General features: G+C 41.7%; 1 protein-coding gene across 2 annotated transcripts in view; it reads right to left on the bottom strand.

The window, feature by feature from the left end:
* The window catches only part of cdh13 (cadherin 13, H-cadherin (heart)), a 356,939-nt gene extending 351,818 nt beyond the window's left edge, over positions 1-5,121 (bottom strand). Inside the window, exon 1 of one of the 2 annotated variants that reach the window (XM_013272522.3) lies at positions 4,810-5,121. In XM_013272522.3, coding sequence (XP_013127976.1) covers positions 4,810-4,854 — 45 coding nt within the window. In that variant the 5' untranslated portion in view covers positions 4,855-5,121. The remainder of the gene's footprint in view (positions 1-4,809) is intronic. The other variant, XM_013272523.3, reaches the window with a different exon arrangement.
* Positions 5,122-20,948: the final 15,827 nt, after the last annotated feature.

A 20,948-nucleotide genomic window follows, 5' to 3' on the forward strand; every position in this document is an offset into this window, starting at 1 on the left:
ATAGACCCATGCATGTGTGCGAGAGAGAGAGAGAGAGAGAGAGAGTGTGTGTTTTGGGAAAGAGAGACAAACAGAGCGGGTGAATAGCTCCTGAATATCTGTAACGTGTTACACGAGGAGTTTGCTAAAGCTGATAATGGACGACGAGGGGGGGCATGGCATGACCATCTCACTTTCTCTGACACTTGAGATTTTTTGTGGCCGTCAGGGCACGGCTGCTTTTCTCTCATCAGTTATCTGGACCTGGGTATCTATATAGCTCTTTGTCTGTCACCCACTTTATCTTTGTGCTTGTTCATCTGCTTGTCTGACAGGGGAGAACAAACTGTGATGAAAGCTTGATCAACTGGAGGGACGGCGTTAAACTGCACCGCTATGTCCTTCACACATGGTTACTGAGGCCTTTTGTGCATGTGTGCATGTTTGTGTTAGTCTTTTGCTTGACTCACAAACGCACCATTAATCCTCTCTCCTAGAACACGACATTTTCCTTTTTTTTTCTCCCACTTGACACATTTCGTGATTACACTACACAACGTCCATTGGCGTTTTGCATAATTAGGCCACTTATATCAAATGCAGGCAGATTCTAATGGAGCGCTAAGGGGACATATTTACTTTAATTACTACCCTCGCTATCTCTGCACTTCATCCTCCCTTGCTTCGACCTCCTCTAACCCACTCCCTTCCTCCGGCGAGTGCAGTGGCAACGTCGAGGGAAAGAAGATTGAAGAAGACTGTTTTTTCCTCAAAGGTCACACTCTCTCCTCATTGGAGTTAAGATAGCATTTGACCTTACAGCCCATTACAGAACATGTTGCTCGACCACAGTCGCAAGGGAACAAACGGAATAAACGGATAAATAAAAAACTCAGAGTCTCCCATTACAAGGAAAGAGTGTGAACAGGTGTGTGTGTTCGGACTTGTGCGATTGTGGGTCAGGTGTACGGGCACGTGTGAGTGTTTTATTTACAGGAAGTTTTTAGAGTTTTCTGTCAATAACAGCAGAGTCTGAAAAAAATCTCCACAGAGCACTCTAACACCACAGACCACGCTTGGCTGCGTGCTTCCACCCAGGAAACAGCATAGATAAGTACAATGTGAAGGAGAATGAAACCTCAAAGCCCCACACTAGAAAGCCTATTTACCAGCTGATTGTTAGAACCACAGTAACACCAGGGTACATTTAGACAGCAGAGTCTAGATTGCTATTGGACTGCTTTCACTTGAACCATTTCATGCTCCTTTTATTCAGGCTGTTTGTGTGCCTCTGTAGGCTGCTAAGATTGCAAACTTCTCTGCAATTTTTCTTAACTCTAACCCTTTATTTTGGCAGCACAGCTGTGGGAGATGAAACCCAACGGCACCGTGAGAAGAGATGAGGGAAGAATGAGAAGAGAGCAGGGAAGTGTGAGGAAGGGCAAAGACCACAGATGGGAGAATGAAATGAAAAGAAAGAACCACCCTGCCTTAATGACTGGCATTCCTGATTAGTGTCATCATTAGACTTTGTAACGTGTCATCCTTCCGTTCTTTAACTAGACTCCATCATAAAAAGTCCATCACTGAAACAGCACTTAGTAGCAGAGCAGTGGCAGGTCTGAAAAGACACTCCACATAAGAAACCTTAAGAGAGGAAAAAGATCTTAGCTGGAGGTCTGCTTTTGAAAGGATAATTGATTGCAACCAGTGATGGACATGACGGGCTCCATCTGTATAGTTCATAAAGAGGAAAGCACAATACAGTGCACAGGCTACACGTAGTGCACACTGAGCATCTTTCACTAGCCACTGCATATTTAATCCCTCGATAACTAAAAACTAACCCTGGTGGTGTATATGATTAAAAAGAGTCGAGCTAGAAACAGAAAAATTCTAGAAGTGCAAATACTGCGACGCGATGCACACCTGCTGCTGCGCTCCTGAATAATAAATCGCACGGGGATACCAGAAATGGCAGTGGCCTCTATTTTTGATCATGCTAGATCAATGACCCGCCTGTAGAACCGAGTGTCTGTGAGAGACGGAAGAGATAAAAGAATAAAATGCGACCGTGTGTGTATGTGTGTGTTTGTGTGTGTTTGTATGTGTCACAGTGAAGGTCAGCCCCATCTATGAGTAACAGGAGACCGTGGCAAGCCTCTGCCTTCAGCTGCACACTTTAAACATTTTTACTGGGGACCGTGACCTCCCTCTTTCCTATCCGTCTCTCTCGGTGCCGGCGGCAGCTTAAACAGGAACGTTAACAGTCCGTTGGTCACCGCAGCCGTAAACGTCCACGACAGCAAATCTTCGCGCAGACATGCCCAGGTGCCAACCCGGGAATTTAAACTGTAGTGAAACTGTCTTCATCCACGGGTGAGAGGCGAGAAAACAGCAGACGGCAGTTTGAGAAAATAAATGGTGGATAAAGTTTGGTTAATTAAGGTAAACAGCTAGTTTGATGGGGTGGGGAGGGCATTCGATGGAGGAGGACAAGGAGGAGAAATCAAAGTGGGAATGGGTGGGGGATCATTGCACCTGCACCTCCCAGCTGTGCTGTGCTTATTCAGAATCACTGCTCCACCTGGAGAGACTGCTTAGCGTTCGATTTGGAAAACGGGGATTTATTACCAAAGAGGGGGCTACTAGTGCAATGTGTGCGTATATCTGCATATCTGTGCGAGGGGGTGGTGGGTGGGTACAGCAGCTTACTGTGGAGATGAGTTCGTCAGACAGGTAGGGAGCCAATCTCTTTAAAAAAAACCTAGTTTGAGCCTACACGCTACAATGTGTTGTTCTACAAGGCAGAAAGGGAAGTTTGTGAATATAGATTTATTCATCTGGATGATGAGTCAAGTAGAACAACTGTAAGTTCACATTTTGCATAAAAATCTGTTTTGCTTGTTTTTGGCCAGACTGGAAAGAAAATCGCTGGAGGGGACGGTGCTGTCATATGTTTTTGTTTTCACTGGTTTGCATTAGTCAGTGTGGATTCACATCTTGAATGATTTATATTTTGGGAATTCCAAGTGCATATATACCTTAGCTGTCAGTGATGACAGGACAGCCACAGGATAAAGATTTAGATTTTTACATAAATATTCGTCCATCAGCTGCCTGTAAGCGGAGGCTAAAGGAAAGCCCAAAGCATGTTTGAATGAGGGTGTCTTTTTGAGTAAACGCCCACAGCTGTAAAGGTTTTTAGAAATACACAAATTTTAAAAAATTACTCAGTACTGAAGACATTTTACAAGACTTTCCATTATTTTTTCCAAGGCTAGTAAGTGAATCTCGGCCTTCTCACAAAGATGAAAAACATAGGAGTGTGAATAAGATTCAGCATACGCCTTTGAGAGAGAGGGCAGATCGTAATCAATAAAATAGGGAGTTAAATAATTTCTCTGTAGACACTATTAACCTGAATCTCAGCAGATAAACAAATTGAACTACAATGTGGAAATCAACCGATGGCTTATCCAATTAAAAGTGAATAATGCACAGCAGGAAGTGTGCACTAAACCTACACGGGTCAAACAAGAAATACCAGAAGAGCTGTGCTGCCTGCTGCCTCTCAATACGGTGAGATGAGGGCGAGCAAAAGACACACAGGATGAGAGAAGAGAGAGAAGCAGCACAACAGAGTTTCCCGAATGAGCTGTTTGCCTGCCACGCTTCGGGGCTCTCCCATTGTTGCTGTGTTTAGAAATAGTCTCAACTAGGATGCTTTAAAATTAGCTGCTGCTTAAACCTTTGCAGCACGCCACAGAACAGAGCCTGACATTACACAGTGAATATTTCAAAGGAAACTTGTTAGGATCTTCAAGAGGAATATATGAATATGCATCAGTAAGAGAAGGTCAGAGATCAAGGCTGGGAAAAAAACGCGTTTGTGCACCTGGATCCGTTCTTGCGAGAGTTCACAAAGGTGGATGATTATTCAGGGGAAAATACGGCAGAAGTGACATAGAAGGGAGGTTCGGCATCCTTGGTGCTGAAATCCTGATCTAAAGGTACTAACAGCTGTTCCGAGTTACCGTTCCCTCTCTTCATATTAAAGTCAGATCAAACGGACGAGTGGCTCTATCACAGTGGGAATTAAGGCCTTATTAAATATCTCAAGGGAGCCCACGTCTGCAGAGACCAGTAGACTTGAGTAAAAATACCCAGAGAGAAGCCCAACACAGCAGAGCGGCCAAGTTAGTTCACTGCCCCTCTTTCTGTGTCTCTGACACCCCCCGCTGCCTTCCCCTCTTTTTCCTCCTCTCCTCTTCTCCATGCTCCTGTGTGTGCTTCTCGCTCACACACTCACAAGCCCAAAGAAACGCTCAAGTTGGTGGCTGAGCGGAATATAGATGCGACTGGAGACAAGAGCTGGTGCCGTGATTTGCACATAGACAGAGGATACACACCCTGCGCTCTGCTTCAGTCTTCTTCCATCTTCAGTTTCTCTACTCCTTCCCCTGTTTTCTCCTTCTCTGGACAAAATGTGAAAGGCATTGCTAAAGTGAACGAACCCTGCACACACTACCAGACCCTCTATATCCTCTGCCCCAAACTCGGAGCCCTAAATGACAATCAGACGCGCGCAAGAAGGACTAAACGCGAATAAACTTGCACGGATGGACCTGGCTCTGCAGGTGATGTATCGTGTGCCATTTCCAGACTCGGGACAAACTTGACAGCACATATGTTTGCGCCATTAACACACAAGGGTAGCCCGGGTGAGCTCAAGCGGAGGACCAGAATAAAAAGAGCGTCGGATCGCTCCCAGTCTCAGTGAAATAGTCCCCAAATCCCTCACACACGCACACATCTCGTCTGTCTTACCTGGTGGAAGAGAAAAGCCAAGAGAACGCAGACTCCAATCTCCATGTTCGGTTAAATTTCTCTGGGTGCGAAACACAAACAGCTTCAAGACAGGGCGATAGAGACTCTGTGAGCTGTGTTCATAATTCCACTGTCCAACCGCCGGAGAGAGAGGAAAGCCTTTCGCCGTGAGCCGCCAGCTGCCAACTTCCTCCAAATATAACTGCAGTCTGATCGGCACAGCGCTGGATAGTGAAGGCGAGACCACGACCAATAGATTTATGAGCAGGACAGAGATGGGGGGAGGCGGAGAGGGGAGTGGTGGGGTGCGGGGATGAGGCGGGGAGTTCGTCGCGATCCAAGTAGCGGGTCAGCGTCGACACCCGGTTCATTTGTGGAGTTTTCAGTGATCGGCAGGTGCAGCCGCAGGTTTCGAGGATTCATCAACATGACGCGTATCGCGCCGTTTCAGTTTTCACACGCGACAGGTTTATAGCCGCGATAGTGTCTGTAATTCATCCTCTTTTAAAGATTATTTACACTCTGTCATCAGTGTGGCGCACGGGAAGCCTCTATTACAGACATCCCATGAAGCCGCACCACGGCGATGATGCCTGAGAGAAACTTCAGTAATGAAACATTTGAAACCCAAACTAGAAACAAGCCACGACCAAAGAATGCTGCTGCTTAAACATGAATCATTCATTCGGCCTTTAATAGCTTACTTTAGAGCTGCATTCGTTTCAGCGCGTTTCCTTGCTTCTAGCTAAATGATCAATTGTTAATTTGTGTGGGGAATGAAATTTTGCAGTTCTCTTTTCAGAGAGCAGCCAAGTTGAGGACGTAGTTCTGTATGTTCATTATAAATGTAAAAAACCGACCTCTGCATATGTAGGTGACTAATTTATTGTCACTGCTTTTTATGTTTCTTTTAATGCAGCTTCTTTTTTATTAGCTCTATGTTCTGGTAAGCTAAAAACACTGAAAAGCGCATTTCTGTTCTATTCTTAAGCCAGGGTAGCCCCTTTAGCCTTTCTTTTTCTCTTGGAAGCATTCGTGTAAAAACGAAGCCCACACCTGATAAAAGTCTCCAACAACAACACCTCCTGTTGGAGAAGCATTCGTTTAAAAAAATGGTGCTTGAAATTGAAGAAGTCCTTGAAGTAAAAGAAAGAAAGAAAGAAAGAAAGAAAGAAAGCTCCATTTACATTTTCAGATAGAACAAGAGGGCTTGTAGCTGAGAGCCACAGAGAAGGAAGGCTTCACTCCATCTCCAGCCTTTTACTTTAAAACACAAGATCCTTGCTCAGGTGTCCTTGAAGGTGGGGGGGGGGGGGGAGCACTCAGTAGCTAAAGTCATGCCGTTGTGTAACTGACTGTGACCTCTGAGTTTGCAGGTGGGAATAATCAATTAATTACCGCACAATTATTAAAGAGGAGGATGGCTCATTAGAATTCAACCCTGCTGCTGATTAGCCCTAATAACATAAAATATAGTGTAGGGAGATTGCCTTTGGTTCTTCCAGGGATGATGCAGAACAAAGCATGTCGGGCACTAGCTTAAGCCTGCAGTTTCAGTATCCTGCCATTTAGTTGACTTTCAGAAAAAAATCCTAATACGGAAACAAAACATGGTGTTGTGAATAATGGCCAGGATTCAGATATCTGCCAATCTACATCATCACTGCTCGCCGAGTGTTCCTCAGTGAACTTTTTTTTTCTAGGCCCAAAGGTCAGATGTCTGTAAACCAGCCCATCAGTCTTTCTTAAGAGGCAGAATTGTCACAAAGCACACTTAATCTTCATGCAACGTACCCTTAACCTCCAACACAGAGATAAGTCAGAGGCTGAAACAGATGGATGGGTCTGCTGTTCAAAGCAACTGAACTCAGAGGTAATGGAAACATTTAGAGCTTCCCTCTTACACTCTCCCTTTCTATTCTATCCCTCTGTCCATTTCTTACACCTAAACAATTGTAACATGGTACATAATGTAGGGACAGATTTCTGCATACAGCCATCACGGTTTGAGAAAAGGGAAAGGTTAGCTCCACACAAAAGTCAGTTGTGGGTCCTTGTGAGTCTCTCTCAGTGCAGCAGTCAAACTCTCCCCTTCACTTTCTCAATGGATGTGAAAAATGAGGGCAAGAATTGTTGTGACGCCTGAGGAATTGCTTTTCCCAGACAATATTTCTGCCATATTCATTTATCAGTAAAGTAAAAGCATAGGGATTGTATCACCGCTGCCTGCTTAGTTCAGAGCACACACGTTCAGCTGCAGACCGCAGGAAGATGACTGGTATAATCAATTAAAATGACACGGCTGAATGAAGAATAAAATGTCAAACAGTGTGTAACATTCCCTGTCACATATTTCATGATCATCACTACATATTTTAGATTATGGGAATGACACAAAGAGCGTCATATTTGGTTTTGTAAGCCGTGGCTAAGTGGAATCAACAAATGATGACTGAAATGTGTGTTCAGTGGGTTTAGCTCAGTCAGCTCTATGGTTCAGTTTCATTACTCTCAAATACTCCAGACTCTATTTTGTGACCTCAGAAATATCATTTCTAATTGTTAAATTTGTGGCTATCGAACATTTTTTAATAATTATGTTTCTATAATTCAGATTTGATACCTAAAAACATGGCTGGTGACTGATTTAACTGCTTTTTCAGTCTCTTTTCAGCAACTTGGTGGAAAATTATAGCTGCAGAACAACAGTAGAAGTTAATGGTGGACCAGTTGTCTGAAATAGGAGGATAATATGCAGCCAGTGAAAGAGGATGTGGCAACGCTGACTGACTTTGATTGTTGTCTGTCTGAGGTTGCATTTCCTCCATCTGATATCAAAAGACTGCAACTGCATATAGTAAGGTATTAAAACCAAGGACACAGATGTTTGTGTACGTATCCAAACATAAAGAAAAGAAAAATACAGTCCTCTGAAAATAAGAAATATATTGTGTATTATTAGTGGTGTTTATTATCTTCTTTTTTCTGTTTTTCATAGAAAAAATTAATATTTTTGATATGTGAGAGGAAAGAGCAACAATGTTACTACCACAAAGTTAAGAGACAAACCAGTCAAAAGATTGGGAAACATCAATACTACACTTCTTGTGTATATCCTCATGTATATAATGTATGTACAGTAACAAGTTATCCATCCTGTATTTATTCCTTAATGTTTGCTACATCCTCACATGCTGCACATAAATATGCAACACGTGTTGCTTTTGTCTTTGTCATGTTGCTATTGTCACCATTATACAATGTCTATTCGTGTAAACAAACACACTCAATAAAGCTGATTCTGATTCCTATTCAGATTCATAATACTAATTTCAAAAGCATCTTCCACTAGATGGCCACTGGGAAAAACCAAAAACAAACAGTAGATAAAGCAGGATCCCCGCCACGGTCTTTATCAGCTGCTGTTTCCAACTGAAATCAAATACATGGAGCAACCTACACTTCTAACAACACCTAAAAACGCCCATCATAACAACTACGCCTCCCCAACCCCAGGAAGGTGAAAATCAGTTTAAGAGCCTAGACACTGAACTGTGTCGAGAACCTTTTGATCAAGACCGAAGGAGGAAAAGCAGCAAGCAGTTTTCCAGAAACGCAACCTTCAGTTACACCTCACTTCAGAACAGAGACATAAGCAGAAAGAAAATGTATAATAATCTTTGTGGCTTCTCTTTCTTGACCTTCAAAATACAAAATAAGAGTAACTATTCAGTTACAGTTATTGTTTAAATAGGTGATAATTAGAATACAATTACTTTGTTGAAATAAATGGATTACATGGCGGTCTTTTCATATATTAGGCTATGCCCTCTCTAATTTTGTGTATTTGAGACCAGGGGTTCCATTACCCTTACTTGTATTCTTATTAATCGATTGACTGATTGGGAATTAAAAACAATGTAATAAAGAAAAACACACGTTTGTTCTTATGGATTCTTTATTAGGTTTATTTGATTTAGGATTTAAGTGACAGCTTGTAAAGGTGAAGACAAGCAGACTGACCATCCTACCTGTGTCAGAGAAGAGCCAAAGTTTGAGCTGTTCACATTTAATCATTTGTCTGTAACCTAAACTTTTGGTATGTGTAAAAAGAGAAGTGTTAGCAGTACGCACCCTTCCTGGTTGCCTTTTGCAGGATGTGGAGCAAAAGAGTAAAAGCAGCTCAATCACCTGCTTATGAGCTGCTGGAGCAGACCAGTGTGCCAGGTTAGGGGAGCCTGGTTAAGAAGGGTTTTAATTTAGATAGAAATGGTTGAAGCTTATGTTATTGATTTGTTTATAGTATGTGTTGGAAATATGTATATGTTTGTTATGTATTCTAATGTTATTGTATGTTTGTTTGTGTGGAGGGTTATGTTTTCATTTTGATTGGTTAACCCCCATACATACGCCGTTTTAAATCTTTAAACCGGGCGGACCGCGAAACGGAGCTCTCAGGGAAAACAAAGGGTGGTGGAGTCTGCTTCTACATTAATGAAGGTTGGTGTACTGATGTCACAGTGTTACAGAAACACTGCAGCCCACACTTGGAAAGTTTTTTCATCAATTGTAAACCGTTTTATTCACCGCGGGAGTTTTCTTCCTTCATGCTGGTCGGAGTTTACATCCCTCCTCAGGCCAACGCGAACAACGCACTGTGCGAGCTGGCTGACCAGATCACCACCCTGGAAAGGAAATTCTCGGATTCCTTTACAATTATCCTTGGGGACTTTAACAGAGCAAACCTCAACCACGAACTCCCTAAATACAGACAGCATATAGACTGCCCCACCAGGGACAACATCATACTGGATCACTGCTACACCACTCTAAAAGATGCCTATCGCTCTGTGCCCCGGGCAGCTTTGGGACATTCTGATCACTGCCTGGTCCATCTTATTCCAGTTTATAGGCAAAAACTTAAACGTGCCAAGCCTGTAGTCAAAACTGTGAAGAAGTGGACTAACGCAGCAAAGCAGGAACTGCAGGACTGTTTTGACTGCACTGATTGGACTGTTTTTGAAGCTGCATCTGAGAACCTGGATGAGCTCACGGACACTGTGACATCATACATCAGTTTTTGTGAAGACGTGTGTGTGCCAACAAAGACCTTTTGCACATACAACAACAATAAACCATGGTTCACTCCTAAACTCCAACATCTTCGTAAGGCTAAGGAGGACGCCTACAGAAGTGGTGACAGGGCCCTGGACAAGCAAGCCAGGAACACACTGACCAAGGAGATCACAGCAGCTAAAAGGATCTACTCCCAGAAGCTGGAAGAACGGCTCTCAGCCAACGACCCTGCGTCAGTGTGGAGGGGCCTGCAGGAAATCACCAGCTACAGACGCCCCCACCCACTGTTGAAGCAAACAAAGACCTGGCCAACGAGCTAAATACATTCTACTGCAGATTTGAGACGGACAGACTCCCACGCCTCACCCTCCCCTCCCCAGAGACACCGCTTCAGACACTGACCCCCAACACACCTTCCACCTCTCCCCCCTTCACCCTCACCCTCTCCAATCCAGTCTCAACGACCACCCCCACCCTCCCCAATCCAGACCCAACGACCACCACCACCCTCCCCATTTCAGACTCAACGACCACCACCACCCTCCCCATTTCAGACTCAACGATCACCCTCTCCAATCCAGACTCAACGACTTCCATCACACCTCTCACCCCCCTTTCCTCCTCCCTGAAACTCAGAATACACACTGAGGATGTGAGCCGACTATTTCAGAAACAGAAGCCCAGGAAAGCCCCCGGACCAGACGGTGTCTCACCCTCCTGCCTCAAGACCTGTGCTGAACAGCTGGCTCCCATCTTTACTCGCATCTTCAACAGATCCCTGGAGCTGTGTGAAGTTCCCTCCTGCTTCAAACGCTCCACCATCATCCCTGTTCCCAAGAAACCCACCATCACAGGACTGAATGACTACAGACCTGTTGCCTTGACGTCTGTGGTCATGAAATCCTTTGAACGACTGGTGTTAGACCATCTGAAGGACATTACAGGCCACCAGCTGGACCCTCTGCAGTTTGCCTACCGGGCAAACAGGTCTGTGGATGATGCAGTGAATATGGGGCTGCATTACATCCTGCAACACCTCGACCACCCGGGAACTTATGCCAGGATCCTGTTTGTGGACTTTAGTTCGGCTTTTAACACCATCGTGCCTGAACTTCTCTCTTCCAAACTCTCCCAGCTCAGCGTGTCTCCAGCTACCTGTCAGTGGATCACCAGCTTCTTGACAGACAGAAAGCAACAAGTGAGGCTGGGGGAGATCACCTCTGAAACTCGGTCCCTCAGTATTGGTGCCCCTCAAGGATGTGTCCTCTCACCACTACTGTTCTCCCTCTACACTAATGACTGCACCTCCAAGAACTCAGCTGTAAAACTCCTAAAGTTTGCAGATGACACCACCGTCATTGGCCTCATTCAGGATGGTGATGAGTCTGCATACCGGCAGGAAGTTGAGCGGCTGGTACTCTGGTGCAGTCAGCACAATCTGGAGCTGAACACTCTTAAAACTGTAGAGATGACAGTGGACTTCAGGAGACATCCCTCAACTCTGCTCCCCCTCATCATATCAGACAGCCCTGTGTCGACTGTGGAGATCTTCAAGTTCCTGGGTACCACCATCTCCCAGGACCTGAAGTGGGAGACCAACATCAACTCCATCCTCAAAAAGACCCAGCAGAGGATGTACTTCCTGAGACAACTGGGGAAGTACAGTCTTCGACAGGAGCTGCTGATCCAGTTCTACACTGCGGTCATTGAGTCTGTCCTGTGCTCCTCCATCACTGTCTGGTATGGTGCAGCCACTAAACAGGACAGGTGCAGACTGCAGCGGACTGTACGGGCAGCAGAAAGGATCATCGGCGCCCCCCCTGCCCTCCATCCAGGATCTGTACCTCTCAAGAACCAGGAAACGGGCAGGGAAAATCATCACAGACCCCTCGCACCCTGGACACAGACTTTTTGATCTGCTGCCTTCTGGCAGACGGTACAGAAGCCTGCAGACCAGGACCACCCGACACAGGAACAGTTTCTTTCCCCTCGCCATCTCCCTTCTAAACAGTTGACCTGTCACACTGCTCCCACTGCCAGACTGCAACTGCACCTTATGTACATTCTGTAGTATTCATTCCACCTCATTTCATTTCTGTATTTTATGTATATACGTTTAGATTAGTTATTTAAAGTTGGTTTACACAGCTTTATGTATGTATGTGTATGCATGTGTAATGTTTATATAGATACGTGTGTGTGTGGGTGTGTGTGTGTGTCTGTGTGTGATTTACATTGCTGTGCTCGAGAGCCACCATCTACCGGAACCAAATTCCTTGTATTTGTCTGCACATATACTTGGCCAATAAACACGATTCTGATTCTGATTCTGATACTCAGGCTCACCTGAAACAGTGAGAGTATAAAAGGAAGCCAGATGCTTTTAGAGGGGTTGGTGTTTGTGCTGTGTCAACATGTGCCTTCTTTAATAGTCTTCTAGTCCATGGATGCGATTGATTCCAGTCTCGCGTCATATTATTGGAAGGGACCTATGACTGCTGGCCAAAACTGACATTTTGGTAATTCCACACATTGTCGGAAACCCAAACTTGCATTAAGAGGCTCTAATGTAAGCGTTCTGTTAATGTTGGTGTCCTCAGTTACACAATGGACCCAGAGCCAGCACAGAGGCAGCAGTGCACGGGCAGGAATGCATTTCTTACTTGGAAATTCTGACTCCACATTTAAAGAAGAAAGGGATGAAATCTGAGCGTGCAATGCGAACTGTGTTTGTCAGCAACCAAGCTGCTCTCAGCGTCAAAAGACTCCAACCTAAAGAAACATCCGGAAGTAAGTTCTTTTTTAAAAGCTAACGTTAGCCTACTGCAGCTAGCTTGTTTTAGCTGTGGTAGCTACCTGGGTCATGTGCCACTTCAGTATCTTTGATGTACTATTGATGTGTGATTTATTACTATTACTGAAGATTACTCGCCACCGAGCTAACATTGTTAGCTGGTGTTAGCTGAGGTTAGTTCACAGACTGCAGACTGTTAGGCTTGATGGATAGCATTAACAACCTGCTAACTGCAAATAATCATGTGCAGTTCTGAAAGCAGTCTATGAGCTAACCTCAGCTAACGCCAGCTAACAATGTTAGCTCGGTGGTGAGTAGACTTAAGTAATAGTAACAAATCACAGCAATAGCACATTCATGTAGTTGTAAAAATGTGACAATATATAAAGTAATCCAAAGTATTCAGAATGCGTTACTTGGTGTAACATAATGGAATACTTTATAAACTACATTTTGGGGGATGTATTCTGTAATCTGTAGGAGAATACATTTTGAATTTATTTATTTAAAAGGGACAGTGCAGTTTAACATAGTTCAAGTGCAAGACATGAGACTGATGTACCGCACATAGGTTTATAGCTACTGCTAATTTTCAACAATTGTCCCTTGTTGGGCTTACAGTCTAAATAAATACATATTACAATAAAACATACATTTAAAAGTAACCTTCCCAACACTGCTTATTACTTTTATTCTTGTTTTAAGTTGATTCTAATCATCAATATTTATTTATTTTTTCTTTTGGAACTGTGTATTTTAAAATCTGGTTGTATTAAATTAACGGCTCTTAAAAACAAACTTGGGATATTTCTTGTCATATAAAATATTTTATGGAACTTTTGGTTCTTTGGTGTAACAACAGCTACATGATCTCAAATGCAGTCCTCTCACCCAGTAATCTCCAGCAGCTGACACACCCATGACTCTGCCTCAGCTCAGCACCTGGCTTAGACACAGGTAGTAACCAACCGTCGCCTGTGTTAACTCGATTGTTGGAACATCAGACTGACATCTTTGCTTAAATTCAATTCCAAATTCACCAACACATTGATCAGCTGCTTTTGAAATGACTGCTTATTCGCATGTCTTCACATGTCGCTTATTTTCTCCTAAATTTCTGGTTTTACGGTTATTTGCCTGTATAGTTTATACACAGTGACTATATTAATTGTGTCTTTGTTGTAGACTAGAAATAATTATTTTACAAACCGAGACACGTCCTTTGTTTTTTAATTGTTTACCACTCAGTCTCTAACTTTTATCAGATGTGTTGTTATCTTAGTTAAAATTAAATTTGCTCCTAACTTTAATTTTGCTTACTTAAAGTGTTGTATTTATAAGTAACTTAATATCCTAAGCTTTTTGCTGATAATCAAGCCAATTTCTCAACATATATGCACTAAGCAGTCACTTCATTTGTTAAACTTTTGTTAATGCAAATATTTAAATAGTTGAATCACCTGCTGAATTTAAAAATCAAAAAGGGGAAGAAACATGTTTAAGTGACTTTGAATGTGGCAAGGTTGTTGGTTCCAGGGAAACTGCTGATCTTCCGGGAGTTTCCTGTGCAACTGTTGCAGCGTTTGCAGAGAATGGTCCAAAAAACAGAAAATATCCAGTGAGCAGTAATTCTCTGGGTGAAAATACCTCGATTCCAGATGTCAGAGTAAAATGTCCGGGCTTTTTCAAGCTGATAGGAAGGCAACACTAACCCAAATAACCACTCATTAGAAAGATATGGAAGAGCACCTTTGAATGAACATGTGAAACCTTGAATCAGATGGGCTACAGCAGCAGAATACCACAGCAGGTGTCAGTCTTGTCAACTAACGACAGTAAACTGAAACTATAATTTGCAGTGACTCACCAAAATTGGACAATAGATGACTGGAAAAATGTCACGTGGTCCGATGAGTCTTGATTTCAGTTGCAACATTCAGACAGTAGTGTCAGAAATTGGCCTGAACAAAATGAAAGCGTGGGCCTGTCTCGCATTGTATCAACATTTCAGAGCGGTGGTGTTGGTGTAACAATGTGGAGGATATTTTTGGGACACACTTTGGTCCCCTTGGTGCCAATTTAGCATCATTTAAATGCCACAGCCAGCGAGTATTGTTGCTGAACATGTTGATCCCATTATGATCACAGTGTACCCACAGCGTACTCTTCAAACAGCTGCTCCCAGCAATGCACCATGTCACACAGATTAAAAAAAGACATCTCAAACTAGTTTCTTGAACATAACAATGGGTTGACTCCAGTTACCAGATCTCAATCCAAGGGATGTCAGAGGGATGTTTCCTTGTTGAGCCTGTTCTTAAAAAACTAAAATCCAGTTCTGTGGTCGCCAACTTTGTGCAGTCAATCACTACAGAACTCTTAAGTTCATGTGGCTTTCAGATGAGCTTAAGAACAGTGACTAGAGAGCGTAATGGTATGGGTTTCTATGGCTAAGCAACTGCAGCCAAGAGTTACATCATCAAGTGCATTGGATACAGAGGTGTACATCACATCATGACTGGGCTCTAGAGCAGCAGAGATGTGTTCTCTAGAGTGACAAATGAAGTTTCTCCATCTGACAGCTCGACGGATGAGTCTGGGTTTGGCGATCACAAGGAGAAAAGTATTTGTCTGACTGCATTGTGCCAAGGTTGGTGGAAGGACGATTATGGTGCAGGGTCGTTTCTTAGGAGTTCGGGCTCAGCCCCTTGGTTCCCGTGGAAGGAACTCTTAATACACGAGGATACAAGACATTTTGGACAATTTCAGGCTCCCAACTTTGTGGGAACAAAGTGGGAACTTTGGGTGACCCCTCCCTGTTTCAACATGACAGTGTACCAGTGCACAAAGCAAAGTCCACAAAGACATGGGAAATAAATAATAAAGAGTTTGGTGTGAAAGAGCTTGACTGGGGAAACAAACTAAACATAAAGCAGGTTAGCTGTGCCCATTTTACCAATGTCCAACAAACAGGTAGGAAAAAAAGGCGTTATGTAGCTCTGCAGGAGGAATATGGGACAAAGTTTGGCATACGTGACTTCTGATATGTCTGTATTAAACTTGGCATGAATTATATTAAAGTTTTTATTATAACAGCACTTTTGTAATACTTGATGTGCTGTTCAGAGCACAGTGAGTGACTCGACATTCCTACTTCCTCCTCTAAACAATGCAAATCCTCAATGGCCCTGAAACCTTGAACTGTACCACAATATAACCATGTATACATGTTTCCAATTATTCACATTCATTGGACTAATCATCCGTAACAACAACATGAACACACAGGGGACACAGCGAAGCAATTAGCTCTATTTATCTGATTTAAGTCACAAAATGTGCTCTCTCTCTCTCGCTCGCTCTGGACTGAGTGAAGGTAAACAAACGGCTTCGCTGTCATTACGTCATTTCATCCCATATATTGCTTCTACCTGGATGTGTGGCTCAGTGATCCAGTCTTTTATATATATATATATTTGCCTTATCCAAACAAGCTTTCAGCAGGTTCCTATAACTTAGACTTAGCTCTGAAGTGAAGGTGTCTTTAAGTAAAAGTAGAATGAGTGGCTGATATTAAAACAATAAAACAGTTTTTAAAATATAATATCACGTGAAGTCTCACTTGTCTAAGCCGACTGTCATACAGTATGTAGTGTACAGTATATGTCACACCCTGAGACTTATTGCCACTAGATGGGGGAAAAGTGTTCATATCAAAATGACATTTTTCTTTTTACCTGGAACGCCATGAAAAACAAACTGTAAGGTGCAGATTCCTGTTGTAGCACCAGTTCTACATATGTTTTTGGTTTTTTTGGTTTTTTAATAATTCCTTTTTTTGCCTAAAACAACTTCAGTCATTGGCAGAATAGAGAGCCCCAGGCTTGAGCTCATCTCTCTCTCATAAAACACCCACCCAAAACCCACCATCTCACCTGTCGATGGAATTAGAGATCTGAGGATACTCACTGTGAATTCTGCTTTTTAGACCTGATTGACAAAAGGAAGCAGGTAGAGAGCACAGAACCCTGAGAGAAAGAAGACTGGATCACTGAACCAGACATCCGCTTCTAATCAGTTTGTGCTGAAACTGCAAGATTTCAATATCAGAACCTTAGGGCTACACACACACACACACACACACACACACACACGCTCAAATTGTATAATTTCATCTCATGTATTGATTGTAACTGGATGTCTGGTTCAGTGACACCCTTTGCTTTGATTACTGCTTTGCTCACTCTTCTCATTCTCTCCATGAGCTTCATGAGGTCGTCACCTGAAATGGTTTCCAACAGTCTTGAAGGAGCTGAGATGCTGAGCACTTGTTGGCCCTTTGCCTTCACTCTGCGCTCCATCTCATCCCAAACCATCTCCATTTGGTTTAGGTGACTGTGGAGGCCAGGCCATCTGGCACATCACTCCATCGCTCTCCTTCTTGGTCAAATAGGCCAGACACAGCCTGGAGGTGTGTTTGGGGTCATTGTACTGTTAAAAATAAATGATGGGATGGCATGTTGCTGCAGGATGCTGTGGTAGCCATGCTGGTTCAGTATGGCTTCAGTTTTGAATAAATCCCCATCAGTGTCACCAGCAAAGCCCCCCCCCCCACACACACACACACACCATCACACCTCCTCCATGCTTCACCTTTGCACAAAAACACGGTGGGTGGAACCAAAGATCTCAAATTTGGACTCATCAGACCAAAGCACAGATTTCCACTGGTCTAATGTCCATTCCTTGAGTTTCTTGGCCCAAACAAATCTCTTCTGCTTGTTGCTTTTCCTTAGTCGTGGTTTCTTAGCAGCTGTTTGGCCATTAAGGCCTGTACAGTCTGGGGTGGCTGCAGCTCAGGAGGTAAGCAGGTTATCTACTGATCGGAAGGTTAGTGGTTTGATCCCTGGCTCCTTAAGTCTGCGTGCCAAGTATCCTTGGGCAAGATACTAACCCCAAATTGTTTGAATGTTAGCTAGGAAGCACTAAAAGCTTAGAAGAATGTGGCATGTTGTATAGAGTGCTTTCAGTACTCTGGGAGAGTAGAAAAGCGCTGTACAAGAAGCAGTGCAATTACCATTTAGTAAAAATAAAGAAAACTATTGAACGAGAAGTCCAAATGTCCAGACTTTTGACTGGTAGCCTTATTTAAACAAGCTAACAGCAGGTGGATGAAATGTAGACTGAGCTCTGAAGTGGAGGTGTCATTAAGTAAAACAAGGAAAGGCTTTTTCGGTAATATCTGATTGATTGATTGATTGAATCTTTATTTTGAACATGTTAAAAAAGTACAACAACATAGAATTCAAAGAGACAAATAAACAAAGCAAAACAAAAGGAAAACGAGCAACAACAACTACAAATAACTTTCATGTTCAAAAAGGAGCAGGAAGAAGCATAAGCTTATTTAATCCCACCCCTTTTCCACTATGTAGTAATGAATAGACTACAGAAATACCTCCTTGCAATTACATTATATGTTATGTGTATGTATATATTTTTTAAATTTATTTATTAATTTTATATATATATATATATATATATATACATATATATATATATATATATATATATATATACACATACACACATTTTCAATAACCCCAGTAACACCTCAAAGGATACACAACCTACAGATATATATACCCAACAAACCCGTGCACCCGCACACACATGAAAATATTGGACAAGAACACCCTATCAACTCTCTACCTCCTCCCTGTACCCTGTAAAAACCATATCCTTAAACCGCTTTTTAAACTGCACCATGCTCGGACGTTGCTTCATATCTTTACTTAGTCTGTTCCACAGCTTCACTCCACACACAGAGATGCAAAACTTTTTAATGTTGTGCGGATACAAGGATGTTTTAAATTTAATTCCCACCTCAAATTGTATCCCCGTTCCCTTTTAGAAAACAGTTTTAGAATATTGTCAGGAAGCAGGTTATTTATTGCTTTATACATAATTGGTGCAGTGAGAAAATGAACCAGATCTGTGAATTTTAGAATTTTTGATTTTAAGAATAGTGGATTTGTATGATCTCTGTAACCAGTTTTATGGATTATCCTTATGGCCCTTTTTTGTAATATAAAGATTGATGATAGCGAACATTTGCCCCAAACACTTGCAGAGTAATGCAAATACGGTGCAATCAGGGAACAATAGAGAATGTGGAGTGATTTGTGGTCCACAATGTGTTTTACTTTACTCAAGATTTAAACACTTCTAGAAATTTTGTTATGTATATGATTTATATGAGACTTCCAGTTTAATTTATCATCTATAATCACACCAAGAAACTTATGTTCAAGTACTCTTTCAATTTCCACACCATCTATATGAATCTGCACTTGTGCATTTCTAAGGGAATTCCCAAATAAGATTATTTTAGTTTTACTTAGATTTAGCGATAGTTTGTTCCTGTTAAACCATTTTTTAATTTTGCACATTTCTGAAGTAACTGTATCCAGCAGCTCCTTTAGATTCCCCCCAGAACAAAAAATATTTGTGTCATCTGCAAATAATACTAGTTTTAATATATCAGATACCTTACAAATATCATTTATATAAATAATAAATAATTTTGGACCCAGTACAGAGCCTTGTGGAACAACACAAGCAATGTCCAAGCATGATGAGGAATGGACACCCAGCTTCACAAATTGTTTCCTGTCACTTAAATAATTTTTCACCCAGAGCAGTACAACCCCCCTGATCCCGTACCGTTCTAGTTTATTAATTAATATGTCATGATTGATTGTTTCAAATGCTTTCTTGAGATCCAGAAATAGTCCAGCTGCATACTGTTTCTGATCTATAGCATTTGTAATCTCCTCAATTGATTCGATTAATGCCAGAGATGTTGATCTTTTTGATCTGAATCCATATTGACTGTCAGAGAGTAATTTATATTTATCTAAGAATTTGTCTAATCGTTTATTAAACAGGTTTTCTAGGATTTTGGAGAATTGTGGTAGTAAAGAAACAGGCCTGTAATTTGTGAAGTGGTGTCTATCCCCAGTTTTAAACAGCGGCACAACTTTAGCTATTTTCATTTTGTTTGGAACTTTTCCCGTCTGAAATGATAAGTTGCAAATATATGTTAGAGGTCCTACAATTCCTTCAATGACCTTCTTGATGATTATCATGTCAATATCATTACAATCCGTAGATGTTTTATATTTACACATGTGTACAGTGTCAATTATTTCTTTTTCCTCCACTGCTGTGAGGAACATTGAGTTAGGGTTCCTATCAATCAGGCTTTCACTACAGTCTACTGATGGCAGTGACTCAGTAATTTGTTCTGCCAGATTTGGTCCAATATTTACAAAATAATGATTAAAGCTGTTGACCACATCAGCAGTGTTTTCCATAATATTGCCGTTGTCAATAAAATGTTGAGGATAACTTTGTTGTCCAGAATTATTTTTAATGATCCCATATTCCCTTCATATTATGTTTATTGTTGTTCAGTGTTTTACTATAATACTCCTTTCTACATACACGTATAATATTGGTCAACTTATTTTTGTATTTTTTATATTTATTTTCAGCATCTTTTGTTCTTTGTTTTAGGAATTCCCTATAGAGTGTATTTTTCTTTTTACATGCATTTTGTAAACCCTTAGTGATCCATGGTCTATCTGAATATTTGTGCTTTCTGTTGTGTTTTATTGTTGGACAGTTTTTATCGTACAACTCCATGAATATTTTTAAAAATATGCCATATGCAATATCAATATCAGTTTCTTTGTACACATTGTCCCAGTCCTGATTTAATAGATCGTTCTTAAGTGCATTCATAGTTTCTTCTGTCCTTACTCGTCTGTATCTCAGTTGTTCTTCATGCTGATTTCTCTTATAATTAGTGTTATAAACTGCAAAAACTGGTAGGTGATCACTGATGTCATTAATTAATAATCCGCTCACGATGTTGTTTTCCATATTGTTGGTGAAAATATTGTCAATATCTGACTAAATATATTAAATACATTCCCAGTAATTACGTTTTTTTACTGATGTCTGGATGCTGCCAGACCGTGATGAAGTGTACCAATGCTACTGTCTGGACCAAAAGTAGTACATGATATCTCAGAGCTGTAAGATATGATCTTTGTTTAAACCTAGAGAGTATGAAATAATGTAAAATATCTAATAATCGTATTATTTTACAGTCTTTACCTAAAGCTGAGGTAACTGTTGACACTATATTAATATAACTGAATTGTTTTCATTTGATAAATGTCAAATTCTCAAGTTATTG

Source organism: Oreochromis niloticus, linkage group LG7 (assembly GCF_001858045.2).
Source record: "Oreochromis niloticus isolate F11D_XX linkage group LG7, O_niloticus_UMD_NMBU, whole genome shotgun sequence".
NCBI classification, from domain to species: Eukaryota; Metazoa; Chordata; class Actinopteri; order Cichliformes; family Cichlidae; genus Oreochromis; species Oreochromis niloticus.